This window comes from Protopterus annectens, chromosome 11.part0, assembly GCF_019279795.1.
Source record: "Protopterus annectens isolate FY-2018-M chromosome 11.part0, PAN1.0, whole genome shotgun sequence".
Lineage (NCBI taxonomy): Eukaryota > Metazoa > Chordata > Ceratodontiformes > Protopteridae > Protopterus > Protopterus annectens.
In genome coordinates this window covers 932,039,770-932,057,146 of record NC_056745.1, presented here as the reverse complement: position 1 = coordinate 932,057,146, position 17,377 = coordinate 932,039,770, and the positions used below count along the sequence as shown (strand labels likewise).

Sequence of the window (17,377 nt, the reverse complement as noted above, 5' to 3'; positions counted from 1 at the left end):
ATTTATATATTTACACTTTTATGATGGAAATGTTCTTAAATGGGCAGTTTCTGTCATTATTGGTTCATGCATTTTGTTTCATTGCTTACTGGAAAAATGTTCACACTATAAATTTAAAATGCGCTATAACTTAAGTCTAACAAGTGTGTTGCATTATGCAAGGAATATAATTTAATAAAGTCAGGAAGGTGCATCAAAGAACCCATGTATGTTTCTTGTTTTGTGTTAAAGCGGCCTATGATTTGAAAACTGCACAAAGGTAATCTTTATCACCACTGGCTAGATGCATTTTCTTTGGATGCGGTGTGGGTTTCAATGCTGTTTCAATGAATGTGAGTTTCAAGGGCAGAGAAGTTTTAATGCTGAGTCTATTTTCATTGTGAGACAGTATTCCTTTGTTTAGCAGAGCATTAATTCAGATGCCAACTGTGAGGTAAGAACAGATTTATCTTCGAGGTTAAATTCATTCGATGAAAAGCTTTTTAAACTACGGAAAATACAGCTTGAAATAGCATATTTCCGTGAATGTATTAAATTGAAGATTATACCTAAAGGGCTCAGACTTTGGTAGTACCCTATGGGGCTTACAGCAGGTTCCGAATTTCATAAAGCCCTGATAGATATGTTCGATAGGCACGGGTTTGAGTTCCTGCAACTGTTGTGTACTCATTATCAAAAGATTGTGGATAATTTGATTAATGAAATAAATATTTTGGATAATGATATAAGAAAGGACATGGAATTCTCAAGATACCAGTTTGATTTCAATCGTATATTCACAAGTATTGATCAGTATGTAGTGAAAAGTAACGCTACTAAAATTAAGAAAATCAAGCGGGACTTGAGGGACTATGAGGCAGGTGTGGCTTATACAAAGCCACCTAACTCGCAAGGCAGTTTTCTGCCTACTGCCAACATCCTTGTTACGAACAGTAGGGACAGTCAGAACTTAGAAAATAACATGGCTATCCCCTCACGGAATGTTAATGATTCTAATTCCAATCAGTTAAACGCTGCTTCTGGAGCTATTCGTCGTAGTGACAGAATAGCATGTTTGTATAGTAACAATAATATTAACATTGACAATAATGTGGGGAATCCTAACCGTGGTACATCGAATTCGAATCAAACAAATTTTCGGAACCAAGCCTCGACCACAAATGGACTGAAAACAAGGGCAACAAGGAAAAAGAACAGGAACAAATGGTAGAAGAAGAGATGTTCGACTCAATAGAAAGTAACTATCCCAAATGTAATCTTTTACATAATTCCAACAAGGATTTTAAGATCTTTAATTATTCTGGGATTGTTATTGAGCCGGACATTATTGATGTACTAGCAAAGGGGCAAACCTTTGCTCCTTCCAAACATTTTGACATAGCAAAAACATTAATTGATCTTAAACTATTTACCCACAAATTTAATTTAGTAGCACTGGTGGGTGAGGATATGAATGTAAGAAGTAATTATTACGTATCTAGTGTATATAATCCACCATTACATCCACTAATTGCATTATATGAGCAGTTAAGTGAACTAGATTTACGTAATTTGGAAAGAAAAATGTATACTTCAAGACATACTAAATCACCACAATTTAATATCAGTAGGCAAGAGAGGGATTTTTTGACATTCTTATGCCAAGCCCAAGTCCGAATAATGAAACCGGACAAGGGCGGTGGTTTGGCGATAATGGATACCATTGATTACAATAATAGAATGTTGAGTATACTTGACAGTGATACATATGAGGAGGTATCCAGAAATGAATTAAATGGTGCATACAGAAAGGTTAGGGCATTAATAGAGGAATTATACATTGAAGCAAGGATAGATAAAACTATGTATAATTTTATGACTCAACCAGCACCTCAGTTACCTATTTTATTTGGTATCCAAAAGTGCATAAAAATGTCGAATGTCCACCAATGCGGCCATTGGTGGACAGTAGGAATAGTATTACCTACACTTGTGCGAAAGTAATTGACAATATTTTAAAGAAATATGTAAAGCAGGAAATACAGATTTCAAAGGATTCATGGTCCTTTTTAGAAAATGTTAACAAATTGAACTATAGTGGCGACTACTTGTTCATAACAATAGATGTGAAAGACTTATATTTGTCTATACCCCATCAAGAAGGTATTGAATGGGTTTCACATATGTTAGGACTCCTCAGGGCACCTACTGAAGAGATTAAACTTGTGGAAGAACTGATTGACACAGTCTTATCATATAATTACGTGTTATTTAACACGACAATATATCAATAGAAAGTAGGGGTGGCGATGGGCTCTCCTTCTGGTGCTAGCATTGCAAACTTAGTCATGGCTCATTGGGAGAGAGAGTTTGTGTTTAACAACCCTCTATATAAAGAAAAAATTCAGTTCTACACTCGTTTTCTTGACGATATTTTTATTCTTTTTGATGGTAGGTTTGACGAGATGCAACAGATGCTTGAAGGTTTCAATGCTAGCACCAATTTTTTGAGTTTCACATCAACTTATAGTAACAACAAGATAGTATATCTAGATGTGGAACTCAGTAAAGATAATCAGAGAAAAACGTATGTATCTAGGATTCATTGGAAAGACACATACTTCAATATGTTTTTACACTATACCGGTTGTAACCCTTTATCTCAGAAAAGATCTGTGGTAAAGGGACAACTGGTTAGAGCTGCCCGAATGACTTCAAATGATAAAGATTTTGAAGACGAATGTAAACTATTACAGTCCTTCTTTTCTCAGAGAGGTTACCCACTTGGTTTAATACATGAATTGATGAGTGAAGTCCAATACAAAAGGACTACAGGTGTATATACCCCAATTTTAAGTGACATAGTACAAGATAACCCCTGGGTTAGAGTGGAGAAACAACCTTTTAGTCCCTATAGTTTTATTTCTACCTTTAATATTGATTCACTTGAAGTATCAAGCATTATTTAAAAGAATTGGGACATCTTTATGAAGGATGGCCATCTTAGGGACTTATTTCCTTTATTACCTAAAGTGTTTTTTAGGAAAGGTAATAACTTGAAATCTATTTTAGAGACTAAATTTAGGACCCGTAGTAATAGAGACGGGATGTTTAAGTGTGGTATGTGCCGTATTTGTAAATATATAGACACAAACACTTATTTTACTATAGGTAATAGGAAATTTAAAATACCAGGAAGATTTGACTGTACGAGTAAACAAGTAGTCTATCTAGCCAAGTGTTCACTTTGCCCAGCTTTCTATATTGGTAAGACAGATAGAAAGCTGGGCAAAAGAATTTATGAACACATTTACTGTATAGATAACAGTAAATTAGAAAACGCATTGGCTAGACATGTGAACGAGCACCCAAGTCATACATTCAAATTTGGAGTTATTCATCAATTAAGAAGTGACGGGAGGGGTGGACCAGAATCATTAAAATTAGAAGAGAGTGAATTACTTTGGCAATTGAGGTCAAATGCCTGCCAATATCCAGGTTTAAACGAAACATGCTCAATTATGTGCATTTTGCGGTTAAAGAATCTAATGAGATAAAGTAAGTTATCAAAGAAGGAATATGTGGTGTTTATATTGGGCTTAGGAATATATTATATTATATTTGTAATATTTGTAATATTTCATTACATGCAGAAGGTTTAGAATTTATATAGATTATAGTATATTTTCATGTTCTACACGTTTGTGAGCTGTATTACATTTTTGATAATGTTTAAAGTCTTTGTCACTGAAAAAATGTTTTGACCATCTAATTTGGGTATATTTTACGTGATTACACAAGTAATATGTTTTTAAATACTTAACTTTGTATATTTTTATATGTTACATTTTAACTAACACATTCATAGTAACTTTTTATTAACTTTTTATTAACAATGGTTCGTAATATAAACATAAATTATGTATTGAGGGTAGTTAACTTTTTTAAATGTCAATATATTTAATTTATTCAAACATGTGACTTGGTTTCATCGTATTTAAATGGGTTGGACTATAATGTCTGATTGTTTGTTCTGAAGAAGTTGAGGTGTTTTCTTGACGAAAAGTGGATTCTACAATTAAATGCTTAATCAAATAATTTGGATTACTGCGTGTTCTTAAACTACTGCAGTACGTGACTTTAAGTCAACTGGTGTAACAGAGTGTGTCCAGGCTCCGTGTTGTGTGGGTTCTTGGAGATACCTATTTGTGTTTGTGCATTGTGCTATAAAATGTAAAAATAAAAATCCAAATAATCATTGTAGAAGTAAAGCAGTATGCATGCACGCATTAGTGTTTATGGTAAATGGGGTGAAATAGCCAGGTAATGGGACACTGGAATGGCTGCAGGGGGACTCTGGTGCCATATTTTGGTTGTCTGTTCTTCAGTTTGCGTTTGAAAGTTGTTATCCCACAATTCCATTGGAGTGGGCGGGATTATGCAATTATGTATGCAAATCTTACGTTAATCAGCCTACAGATTTGTACCTATTTTTCATGGTCCTTGTCCAGATTTTTGATGATTCTAGGTTGAGAGGTATATATAACATTTACAGCAACCTAATTGTACAACTGCCTTTTAGGGCAGTTCGGTTTATCTGGAGTTCATGAGGTAGAAATGTAGCATGGATAAATTAAGCGGGAGGCAAACCTGATGTACTTTTCATTAAGTTTGCAAGTAGGCCGATGACAATTAAAGTAAGGAAAATCAAGTATGTTGTAGATTATTACAAACTCTGTTTCAGGAGCTCGATTATCCTTTGTTCTATTAGCTGGAAGGAGTACAGTATGTCAATGGTAGATTACCACTGTAAAAATTACTTTAAAAAGAGGGGCCATCCAAATGGTAGAGCAAACATAGTAGCTCTCAGCTTCCATGAGTGTTAACAAAGAAGGATGAATAAAAAAAAAAACATTTACACAAATGATAAACTGATGGGGCTAAAACAACTACAAAATAAAATGGAAGTTAAACTGCCTGTGTCAGGTTTAAAGATTAGCTTCCCTACTCTTTGTTGAGTGGATAATATTTCAACCTGCAAAGTTTAATTCCCTATCACAGAACTCCAAAATCACTGCTCCCCATAGAAAATCACTGAAATGTGATTTCTACTGGTGTGTTTTCTGTCTGGGAACATGCAGTGATTCAGTCTGTGGGGGCTTTGTTTTATTTTCTCCGTGGTTGTGGACTTGTAAAATTAGGGGATTAAAGAGTGCAAACCTATCATATGGGGTATGAACATCTTGATCTCTGCAAAAATGTGTGTGTGTGTGTGTGTGTGTGTGTGTGTGTGTGTGTGTGTGTGTGTGTGTGTGTGTGTGTGCTCACGAGCCCGTGCGCATGCACTCGCTCGAGTGTTTGCACGTTTATACAAAACATGTTTCTTCCATTAAAAGCTTCAGGAAATTTAATTTGGAAAAAAATGTAGAAGGAGCCTAAACATACGTTATTTATAAGATAGTTGCTGTTTCGGTAGCAATACTGTAATCACATCACTTGATTATTGCCATTTTTTTGCTAGTAATATGGAGCCTAAAAACTGGTAACATTATTGCTAATTATTGCAAATGACAAACATTGATTATAGCTACTAAACATGAAATTGCATTTTTCTGAGCTGAATGTCTGAAAATTACACCTATGGCTTTTAAGTACAATATTTTGTCATTTTTGAGATTCCTTCTTTTTTTTTTTTTTTACAAATTTGCTTGCTCCAGCAAGCTGCGCTGACCATCAGACAACTGGAGTCCTCTCTTTGCCCCCCCCTCCCATCTGAGGGTCAATTTTCCCTCTCCACACCAAGGGCCTCTCCTAATTGGCAGATGCCTTGAGAGCTGAATCACATGTAATCTGGACTGTGGAAACTAAACTAGCTGGCACCAGGAGTTGAGTCATGCTCAAAAACAATGTTTTTTTTTCCTTAACTCCTAACTCCTGTTACATCGTAGAAACCTAGAAAAGTAGAACTCTCACTGTGCCAGCAGTTGGCCCATGCACCCTTTTATACATAAGCCAAACTCAGCTGTAGCAAACAAATATGCTGTTGTTAGGTGTTTACTGTTGGCCCATACTGTAAAACCCTGATGGTAGACTGTACCTACTGCAGCAGAACAGGCCACTTGCCTTTTCTCAGGATGGGTAAACTAGCATTGTCATCCTTGGCCTGCTTAACCAGCATCCAGGCTCTTACTTGATCCTGGGTCATTTGGGTCATGGGTATACAGGAATAATACTCGGCAAGTGATCACAAGCACCATAACGTGTAGTTCAGTTAAGTAGACACATTTAAAAGTTCGTGGCACCCTTGTTAAGCACTTAGTATTGCTTACCTCCCAAATCAAGCAGAGCCTTACATGATAACCCTGATGTAAATTTGTGGCTACCTATCCAGCCATCAAGACTAACCCTAAAGGTATCCAAGGTAGTAGTTTTGTTTGACTTGTATTGGTAACCTGTTCCATAGGCTGGGAATACACTGTGTAAATAATTTATCCCTTCAGTGATCCTTGTTTATGTCTTAGTTTAGATTTTGGTCCCTAGTGTGGATGTTTATAAAAGCACTGTTTTTGCAAAAAAATAGGAGGCCAAATAGCATTGGGTCTTTGAAAAGCTAGACATGAATGAGCTCAGTGAGATGGTGGACATTACATTAATGGAAGACAGGCTTGTAGTTTTCTTTGGTATATGTGGCAAATGTATGCTACTAGTTGCTTAGGGAAGCTGTATTTTCAAAGAAATGAGAGTTGAACCAAATGAAATAAGACAGAATAAAGGTGCAAATTATTGATACAACTCAACAGTATGTGGTATGAAGAAGCATCTTTTTAGTAACCAAAGTGGAAAAAACAGTGCAGATTCTCCGCACTGCCCTTAATCAATGTTTTGTCCATCCCTCTGTGTGTATAAACGTAAATCGTACCCAAGATTTAAAATCACTCATCATTACATATATCTAGTTTTTATAATTTTATGTTCCAGACTAGCATTTTCAAAAAAAAAACTGAACAAAACATTATTATTCAGTCATTTAATTATTGCATAGTAAACAATGGTACCCATTTGAAATGTTGGAATGCACTAGAGTGAGTCCCAAAATGTGGAGACTGAGTGGCCTAAAGAATGGACTTACATATACAAAAGTCCAAAATGGCCATTTCCCTGAATATTCCCTTTTCTCCAAGATATGGCGATCTCACAGTTGGTATTATATAAGTTCAGCACCCTGCAAAATAAGAAGTTTAAAGGAGAAGAACAGTGTTTGAGATGTGCTGTTCTTCTCCTAAATTCACAATCTCTTTTTTTATTTGGTCTGTTGGCACTCAGCATTATGTGTGCCATCATTTCAGAAGGGAATCTAAATTAACTGTTCTTAGTTTTGAAAATAATAATGTATCAGATCCATTTAGGAGCATTTTAGATCAGCTGGCCATGAATGTTTTCAAGGGCTGCTTAATTTATTAGTTTGGAAGAGTGTTGCACCACAAGTATTAGTATTTCATCTGAGTATTCAAAACTTGCTAAACAACCAAAATTGTGAAAAGATAGCTTCAAAACAGCTTCAGTAACAGGCTTTTACCATATTGAATCCACAATATATGAAATATAGAGCTTTACTGTTGTAAAAGTTAAGTGGCGTTGTAATTCCACAACTTTAAAATATGTGGATGTCGTAAAAACAGAAAAAAACAAACATAAAAGTGAAGAACCCTTCTGATGTAAACAATGGACAAGCACTTTCAGCTGGGTTCAGTGTTTAAAAGTTGGTATCATCCAATGAAACAATCTACAGTGAATGATGAATGTTAACCAATCAAGTTAGTCCATTGGTACACACCTCCATAGCTTGAAGTTAAAACTCTTTATTTAAAACTCTTTGTTTAAAACAACATGACAGTTTGATGTTTCTAAAACAGACTCAGACATATTTTCATAAGGAATATTAGTAAAGTCTTTTCAGTAGGTTCTAGTTAAAAGAACAAGCTCTGCATAAAAGCCAGGATTTGAGAGAAAAAGGTGAAAAATAAAAATAAAGATGGTCATTTAGGGCGCTTTTTTTATTTCATTTCAACAATTTCTTTAGGACATCAGAGCCTAAGTCAGTATACCTAAGATTTCTGGCAATGAAAACAGGTCATAAGTGAGCATAGCTCATTGCTCGTCTATTTTTAAGAAAAGGTTTTAAGGGAACACAGCCATTAAGGCCAGGGGGTTATCTGCCCTCAGCCGCATTATCCATTTGGCTTCCTCTCTCTCAGTCAGATTGGTCAGGTCTCCTTCTCTGGAAGTAAAATGCATCTTTGAAATGACCATGAAAACAAAGCTATGTCCCTCATGCTCACGTAAATGAAGGAAAAGAGAATTTGTTTCCTTTCTGTTATGTATATGAGATTGATGTTTGATAATTCTTTCCTTTAGCTTCATATTAGTTTTTCCAACATAAAATGCTGTGCAGGAAAGAGTTTTAACTTCAAGCTATGGAGGTGTGAACCAATGGGCTAACCTGATTGGTTAACATTCATCATTCACTGTAGGTTGTTTCATTGGATGATACCAACTTTTAAACACTGAACCCAGCTTACCTACTTGGATCTGAAGAAGGCTTGAAAAAGCTGAAAGCGCTTGTCCATTGTTTACATCAGAAGGGTTCTTCACTTTTATGTTTGTTTTTTCTCTTTTTATGACATCCATATGTTTTAAAGCTGTGGAATTACAACGCCACGACTTTTACAACAGCAAAGCTCTATATTTCATATATTGTGGATTCAATATAGTAAAAGCTTGTTACTGAAGCTGTTTTGAAGCTGTCTTTTCGCCATTTTGGTTGTTTAGCAAGTTTTGAATTCTCAGATGAAATACTAATATTTGTAGTGCGCTCTTCCAATATTTACATTGTTTTTTGTTCTGCTGAGCATTCTTTAGCGGAATTCACTTATTTTTCTCAATTTTAATTTATTAGTTTGTCATATGAAACAATGTTAACACCCTGCCAAAAACAAGCACTTCACTTGCATTTGTGTTCACAGATTCTAAGCATCTCCTTTAGAAAACATATTATGCAGTTACAATACATTTCACTGGAAGGTTCTTCTGTGGGTAATCCTTATTTGTTAACAGTAAATAATTTAAATAGTTAAATAATTTCGAGCAATTAATGCAATTAAATTTGCAGCTACTTGTTCAACAGGCAGTATGTCAGTTTTCCGCAACTGACCAAGTGAGAGGATCCATGTATGTGGGTGTCAATGAGTACGTGGATGTACACTCAATGCAAAAAATATGAGCAAACACTAAATTATGCAAATACTTACACACTAGTTTTCAGTCACATGTAGGCAATAGAGGCAAGTAAAAAGATATGCCAGCTATTGACTGTCTTAGAAGTTATTGCTTTGGGTGGTACCTTTGTGTTTACAGGAGTTTCTTGGTGGCTGTTTCTGGAGTTGAGGCAGGGTTCTGCAGGCTACCAGTTTCAGATTTGCCTTTGATGCACCTGTTCTTTGAGACGTAGAATAATCTTGGAGAAAAGTTGTATAAACTTACCAAGGTGTATGTTGCACCCTGAAAGAAATGTTTTCATAGGTTCATAGGTTCATAGGTTGGTACTAGGCTATCAGCCCTAGGGCCTATACAAGCCTAGCCATAACAATTCCCTGGCTATTTCTTCCCACATTATTTACTTTCCTGGACCCCTGTCTAGCAGGGCAACTGACGTGATCCCTGGGGTGAATTTCCTTTCTCCCATCCAATCGTCAAGGTTCCTCTTGAAGAGGTCCAAAGAGGCACTCTGCTTGACATGTATGGGCAATCTATTCCAGAGTCTGGGGAGTCTCTGGGTCAGGAACCTATCCCTCCAGCATGTTTTGTTTATTGTGATGACAAGGTTTAGATCCCTGGAGCGTGTAGCTCTGAGGGATTGGGATTTCTTTAAGTGTAGCATGTCCAACAGCTCTGGGTTTGACATGGCCTTATATGTTAAGCAGAGATCGCCTCTGAGTAGACGATATGCGACAGAGTATAGCTGAAGTTTTTTAAGGCAGTCAGTGTAGGGCATCCGCTTTAGGCCTGTGATTCTTTTAGTGAGGTATTTCTGAGGCCTTTCCAGTTGTTGCAGATGTCTTGAGAGGTACATACCAAATGGGGCGTTGTATTCTATAATGGGTCTAATGAGGGATGAGTACAGTGGGACAATGACCTCCTTTTTTCTGGATGAAAAGCCCTTCATGATGAGGTGTGCTACATAGAAGGATTTCTTGACTGTTGTGGGGATGTGGTTATCGAAGGTGAGACCACTGTCCACCTGTGTCCCTAAGTCTCTTATCACACTTTCTGTGTTTAGTGTACTGCCACCTATATGGTAATTCGTGGATACATGTTTTTTCCCAAAGCGGATAACAATGCATTTCTTGGCATTGAGCTTGAGCCCATGGCTCTGGCACCAAGCATCTGTTTCTGTAAGGCCCTTTTGTAGAGTATCCACATCATTTGGGGATTCAATAATGTCTCCCAGTTTGCAGTCATCTGCAAACTTTGTTGGCCAGAGTCCCTTAGTGTTGACCTGTACTTCAGAGAAGTAGATGCCAAACAAGAGCGGCCCCAGGACTAAACCCTGAGGTACTCCACTTGTCACTTGTCTGGAGCTGGAGTTGGAGTCGGCTACTTTTACAGTGTGGGTTCTATCAGTAAGCCATTTAGCAACCCATTGGGTGACATAGGGATTAATGCCCAACTTAGTAAGTTTATCTATGATTCCAGAGTGGGGGATGGTGTCAAAGGCATTGGCAAGGTCTAGATAGGCTGTGTGGACCACCTTACCCTTGTCCATGGCTCTGGAGACTGATTCAAAGAAGTCAATCAGGTTCATGAGACAAGATCGGCCCTTCACAAACCCAAACTGGGTGGGGTCCAGTGTTTGAAGGTTGCCAATGTCTTTGTTTATAAGTTCCATGATAATCCATGGCCTTGCAGATAAGGCTTGTCAGACTGATGGGACGGTAGTTTCCAGGATCCAAGGTGGATCCCCCCTTGTGGATTGGGATAACTGTAGCTCTGCGCCACTCAGTGGGCACGAAACCTGAGGTGAGGCTATGATTAAACATGACACTTAGGTGAGGTGCCAGTTCATATTGTAGTTCATGTAGTGCACAGCCCAGGATGTCATCTGGTCCCATGGATGCTGTGTTCTTGGCTTTAGAGAGTGCGTTTTGTACCTGTGTGGCTGTTATTACTGGAATTTGGCAATCTTCCAGTATTGAGATGGGCCATTTAGGGGGTGAGAGGGGGGTGAAGTTGGCACTGAATCGATCTGCCAGGATATTGGCAATATCCTTCGGATCAGTATATTTACTGCCATTCTGTTTTTGCTCAGAGCAGATCTGAGCATTGCCATTTAGGTTCTTGACATAGTTATAGAATGCTTTGTGGTTGTCTTTGGAATCTTTGGCAATTTTATTTTCGTAACTAACTTTGGAGGATTTTATGAGGGATCTCAGTTTCTTACTGAGGCTAGTAAGGGAGTTTTTGGCATCCTGGGATTTTCCTCTTTTCTGCAAAAGTTTCTTCCTTTTGTTGTAAAGTTTGTTTATGGCAGGGGACCACCAGATTGGCTTCCTTTTTTTGGATGAGAGCATTTTGGTTCAATTTGGGATGGCACGATTCATGCATGAGTGGATGTGCTCATACAGTGCCTTAGTGTAGGATTCAGCAGTTGAACTTTCAGTTCCTGTCTGCATGGGTGTCATGAAGTTTGTCACTTCTGACTTGAGTAGCATGAAGTTGGCTTTGGAGAAGTTTTTTATGGTGGTTTCTTTACTAGGGGTGGGGTGGGATGTGGATGTTAAGGGTGATTAGCTTATGGTCAGACCTGACTAACAAGGGGGTGACCATAGGTATGGAGCATTGATTTCCCATGTTGGTAATGACCAGGTCTAGGATATTGGAGCCCCTGGTGGGACTATGGATTAGTTGATCCAGGGCATTGGAATTTATGAATTCCAAGAACCGTTGCACAAAGGTGTTGGGACATGAGTAGTTTTCCCAGTTAATGGCAGGGTAGTTAAAATCACCCAGTATTAGGGTGTTTGGTTCTATCTTAATATTTTCCAGTATGTTTAGAAAGGTGTAGTGAGAATCTTGGGGTATGGTGGGGGATCTGTAGCAAGCTACAATTTGGATTGCAGTCTTACCTAGTGTTAGTTGCACTTGGAGAATTTCAGACACATTGTGTTGGCCAGCTAGCCTGGTGGTGTGAATATCCTTGGTGAATATTGACACTCCTCCACCTTTAGTGTTTCGGTCCTGGTTTGGTGGCCAAAAAGTGTGGTAAGAGTTATAGCCTGGTATTGCAGGGGTGCTCTCTGGAGCCTTGAACCAGGTCTCAGTTACTGCACAGATATCGATGTTCTCCATTTTAGTTGAGTATTCCCTTTTGTGAAAATTCACAATGATAACTAATTTCCTGAACATGTTGTGGCAGCAAATTTTTTTATTAGTGAATCCAATTATACTCTGTCATCCTGAATTGTTGGCTAACAGTCATCTAGAATATCTTTATGTCACAGAAGAGTGAATATCCTCTCAGAACAATTCATGTGTGGAGGTCAAAGGAGATGTGTTAAACTGATATGAAAATGAGACTGCAGAAAAATGGCAGCAACAATTTATTAAGCTTAAGATGCTCAACTCTGCCAATATTCAGACTCTAATGCGCCTTGCACATCTGTAAATATACCAAGATACTCATAATATATCTTTGATTAGCATTAATAACACAGGCTTCTAAAATGCAGTACAAAACCAAAATTATTTAAACAATTTAGCAAACTTATTATTCTGAAAAATATTTTTGTGTACTAATTATTTCATTTGATACTGATATAGAAATATCTGCTTCTAAAAATATGTAAGCTGAACTAGTTGCATCACATTAGAGATTTATTTTAGTGTACAAGTACAAACTGATACTTTGTATATATTCTTTTTTGAGCAGACGAATCCAGTTCCTGGAGTCCTTCCTCTGCAGCCCCCACAGGTTTACCGGAAGTAGCTGTGCACCCTGATGACATGCTGTCACAATCGTCTTCATCACATCTAGCCCTTTCCTCTGACCCCATTCACCAGCTGTCCACAGAGCCAACATGGGCGGTCATGAGGGAACAAGAGATAGGAAGAACGAGACATCTTTCAGCAGAAGGACAAAAGCGATCAGGAGAAAGGAGGGAAAAGTCTACAAGCCCTCAGAAAGTGGACAAATCAAGGTATGAAGATGCTTCCATAAATCAACTCTCTGAAGGCAAAATCAGGAAGAAGGAAGGTGGCAGGACCACCTCAACTGGAAATGCAACTGGGAGAAAAAATGCAGTCAGTGCTGGTGTAGGGGAAAACAAATCTTTTGAGATCAGTAATGCAAAACCTGTAGGATCACAGTCTTCTGTAATTAGCAGAGGAAGATCCCCTGGTAGAAAAGACAACCATAATGCTGTAAGTACCAACCAGAACAGACCACCAGCTGTTTCTGCAGTTAGCCATGAATTACCAAGGGTTACAGGAAGCTATAGCAGTAGCAACAGCATCTCTCCTGTGAGTGCCATAGACCAGAAGAAGAAAGAACCTGGTGGGGAGGCCAGTAAGCTCACCAGTGAAAGTCGTCATCGTCATTCAAGTAGCACGGCTTACAGCAATAACACTATAGCTCGAAAGGCAACTGTCTCACCTGGGCCATGGAAGATTCCTGGGTCTGATAAGTTGCCTATTGCACTGAAGTCTGGTACTTCTGCCATAAGCAAATGAAGTATTTTGTTTCTGCATTTTAACCATTCACTCTGAATTAAAAATAAAGAAAAAAAAAACATTTCCAATATATCTCACATTATTTAATTTTATGTTAAATTATTTTAAATGAGATGCACCACATCTATAACTTGAAAAATTAACTTTTTTCCTTTATAATGTGCACAGTGTCTATTAGGGTCAATAAGGTGAAGAGTCAGCATATGTAAATCAGAGTCATAAGTTTCTCTGTAGGAGCTTTGGCAGCTATGGAAGAACCAAACATGATACTTTGGAGAAAGCACAGTGCAGTTTTTACAGTGTTTCCAATCTACATTTGAGTAAATTATATGAAGAATCCCAGTCTTGCTCAAGGTTTACATCAAAAACTGGGCAAACTAAGACATTGCAACTGGAAATTTGCCTTAACCAAACTGCACTATGATGTCGGTTGTTGAGCAAAGATTATATATCTTTAAATAAAGTTAAGTTGTAAATATATATAAATATATATATATTATATATAATATATACTGTTCACAACATATCTAGATAGGGGTTAAATTGATGATGAACAGTGACAGATGAAGTGCTCACTGAGCTGAGTTGCAGTATTATCCTGAGGTTATGCCATAGGACACTAGTAACTGATTATTTGATATGAAACTGGAGCTAGAGCGTATAAACTGGAGTCCTGTGTTTTAACTGGAGCCATAGTGATTTAAAAATAAAATGTCTGCTGGGAAGCGGAGACCACATAAGGACAGAAATGGATTCCATGGTATAAAGTGAAATTCTACAGGTACCACTGAACTGAATGCATGGTGATGTATAGTAATGAATGTGTGACTTAATAATACAAAAATCATGACACATATTTGCAGCCAGTCAGCTCCTGATTGGCTTCTTCTAATGACAAGCTGCAGTCTCCTTTATTTGTTGACTTTTCTAAGGAAAGTATAGCCTTTTTTGCTTATGCTTTCATATTAGAAGTTTCACTGTATAATACAGTTGAATATCGCATCTTAGTAAATGGTTAACTGCTGGATGCAGTGAGAATAAATTGCACATCTCTATCACCAATGGACTGTTGATTTAGAATTTAGAATTTACCATGTGACTGAATGTTACACAACAGAACATCTTACAAGTTAATTTCTCAAAACAGTGCAGATCTGAAATTTGGAAAATCTTACGGTATGCATCATAGCAATTTTTTTTATATGATGTATATGCTGGAAAATAGTTGCAATGGTATTGAGAGCTACATGTTAAATGCACTTCATTTTTTAACTGGTAGAATTTTAAGAATGTGATAATGTCAATCTTCTGTAATTAGCAGAGGAAGTACATTTCATGATCAAAAGAGTAATTTTTGTAATACCAGCATTCGGTACATGTGCACCATTATTATATTCTGTTATATGAACCATGTTACTGTATTTAAGCCTACTGTACTAGGTGCAATGTATATTGTTTCAGTAATCTGGTAGAAACTGACTACAGAAAATGAGTGCTGTACTGTAAGCAAAGGATTCTGCAGCTTTAATTAAATACTTTTTTTTAAGAAAGCACAATAATTTAAAATTCTGTACTTAATATCTTACTGAACAAATACAGATCTTCAGTCTTTATCCCTGTCTGACAAATGGCATATCATTTTTTAAATTTTTTTATTTTTTATTTTTGTCATTCATTTATAATGGATTTTGATCAAAGCTTCTGTAATGTAGTACACGTACCTGTATTATTACTCTCTTATTTCCATGTGTAAAGAAACCTGAGATTACAGTTGCATAAACTCTCAGTTGTACAGATGAGTTTCTGTCTGTATGGTAACTGCTTTAAGCAACAGTAATCAAAAAATAGCCTGTGAAGATGGCATGTCACAAACCCCATTCCAAATGCTATTGCTGTTTAGTGCTAGCTGTGAATCTACCCTGTACAGCTGTATCTCTATAAATATGATTTAATGTATTAATAGTCACAAAAGACTGTAAGTGAACAACTATTTTTATGAAATGCAGCACTATGGATAAATTAACTTTTACAGAAATCTTGTTTATTGTATGATATTCTAAAACACTGTCAAATAAAATGCATACCCAAACATGGTTTATATTGTCTGAGCACATTACATAGAATTAAGCTGAGTGCACTTGACTGTTAGACTGCAATGTTATACTCAAGGCAGCAGACTTTTTTGCATCCTTTCCATCCCTACTTCCTATAATCAAATGGCCTATCTGTTCCCCTCTGGGGAGAGCAATTTTCATGGGGGACCATCATACATGTTGTTATATGGGTTACTTGGCATTACTTTGTTTTTTAATGTAGCCTTTCTTGTACTGACTTGGTGGCGTGCTACAGTTTTGCTCATCCCTGTTTTTGCTATGGAGGTGATCTTACTTGAATCTGCTGTGCTCGATCAGAAATGCCAGACTGAGGTCCTGGTTGTTATTTTCCTGGCCCTAATGTGGACAGTTCTTAACACTGTAGTTGCTGCATTTTTGTCTTTTTAATGTTGCTTATGTCAGTGAAGAGATGCCAGAAATGAAATTTTCCCTTACCTCATGTAACTGCTGGAAATGATGAAAGGGGTGTTTTTGAAAACTGTTCTAACATTTAAACTAAGGGTGTCTTGTTTTACGAATACTTAAGATGTTTTAATAGACGTTTACTCACCTGGTAAAGGAAATTAATGAGCATCACCTTGTTATACATTCTTACACAATGTTTAGGGTTTTGAAGGCCTCCCGTCTAGATGCAAGATGCCTTTCTTAAAGAAATATAAAATAAAGACGGTTGACCTCACCGTCACAGCTAGCTCTAAGAATCAGCGTGCAGGCTATACTCGAATAAGGCAAGGAGGATGTAATTCTACAAAAATATTTAATGAAGCTCACAAATAAATCCAAAGTTGTAGCACTCTAATTTACAATGTAGCTGTTAAGTGCTTTCATTTGCTATCCGCAAACTTCTTCAGAACAGCTGATTTACTCAACACTCTGTATTTTAAAAACATTTTGGCGTCATTACGAGTGCTGAATTTCTTTTAAAGTGCCAGTACATATTTGTTAAAACCACAATAAATAACTAAATCTATCCTCACTACAATATACAATACTTCTTTGTACAGCATTAGCTAATGTAGATAAAATACTATAAAATATTGTGAAGATATGTAAACACATTCTAATGACGTATCTAAAACACATACTAAATTGAATACTTATACTTAAGTAAAATTCAAGTAATACAACACAAAATTTTATAAAAATTTTTTTTTAAAAATCAATGCAACCTTAAAAAAGGTTTTATAGAAATGAATTAATTGATACCTGTAGCATCTGTCAAAACCTGCCAGATGCTTTCTTTTTTACTTAATGTTGCTCTAAAATGACCTCCCCTATTATCCAATAACACTTGATCTATAATGGCAAAACTAAACTTATGGTGGATACCATTCTTCTCTATATGTCTATATAAGGCATTTTTTGTATCATGAACCCTAATTCTATATACATGATCATAAATTCTCTTTTTGAATTGCCTCTCAGTTTTGCCAATATAATAAGTGGGGCATGAGGAACATACAGCAAATAAATTACGTTCTTGGAATTACAATTTCCTT

The 17,377-nt window shown here is 36.9% G+C and overlaps 1 protein-coding gene across 6 annotated transcripts in view; it reads left to right on the top strand.

Annotated features, from left to right (window-relative positions):
• MAGI2 (membrane associated guanylate kinase, WW and PDZ domain containing 2) overlaps window positions 1-15,858 on the top strand; it is a 2,888,931-nt gene extending 2,873,073 nt beyond the window's left edge. For 3 of the 6 annotated variants that reach the window (XM_044088324.1, XM_044088323.1, XM_044088325.1), the window contains one exon: window positions 12,965-15,858. In XM_044088324.1, coding sequence (XP_043944259.1) covers window positions 12,965-13,764 — 800 coding nt within the window. In that variant the 3' untranslated portion in view covers window positions 13,765-15,858. The remainder of the gene's footprint in view (window positions 1-12,964) is intronic. The other 3 variants (XM_044088326.1, XM_044088328.1, XM_044088327.1) reach the window with 2 other exon arrangements.
• Window positions 15,859-17,377: the final 1,519 nt, after the last annotated feature.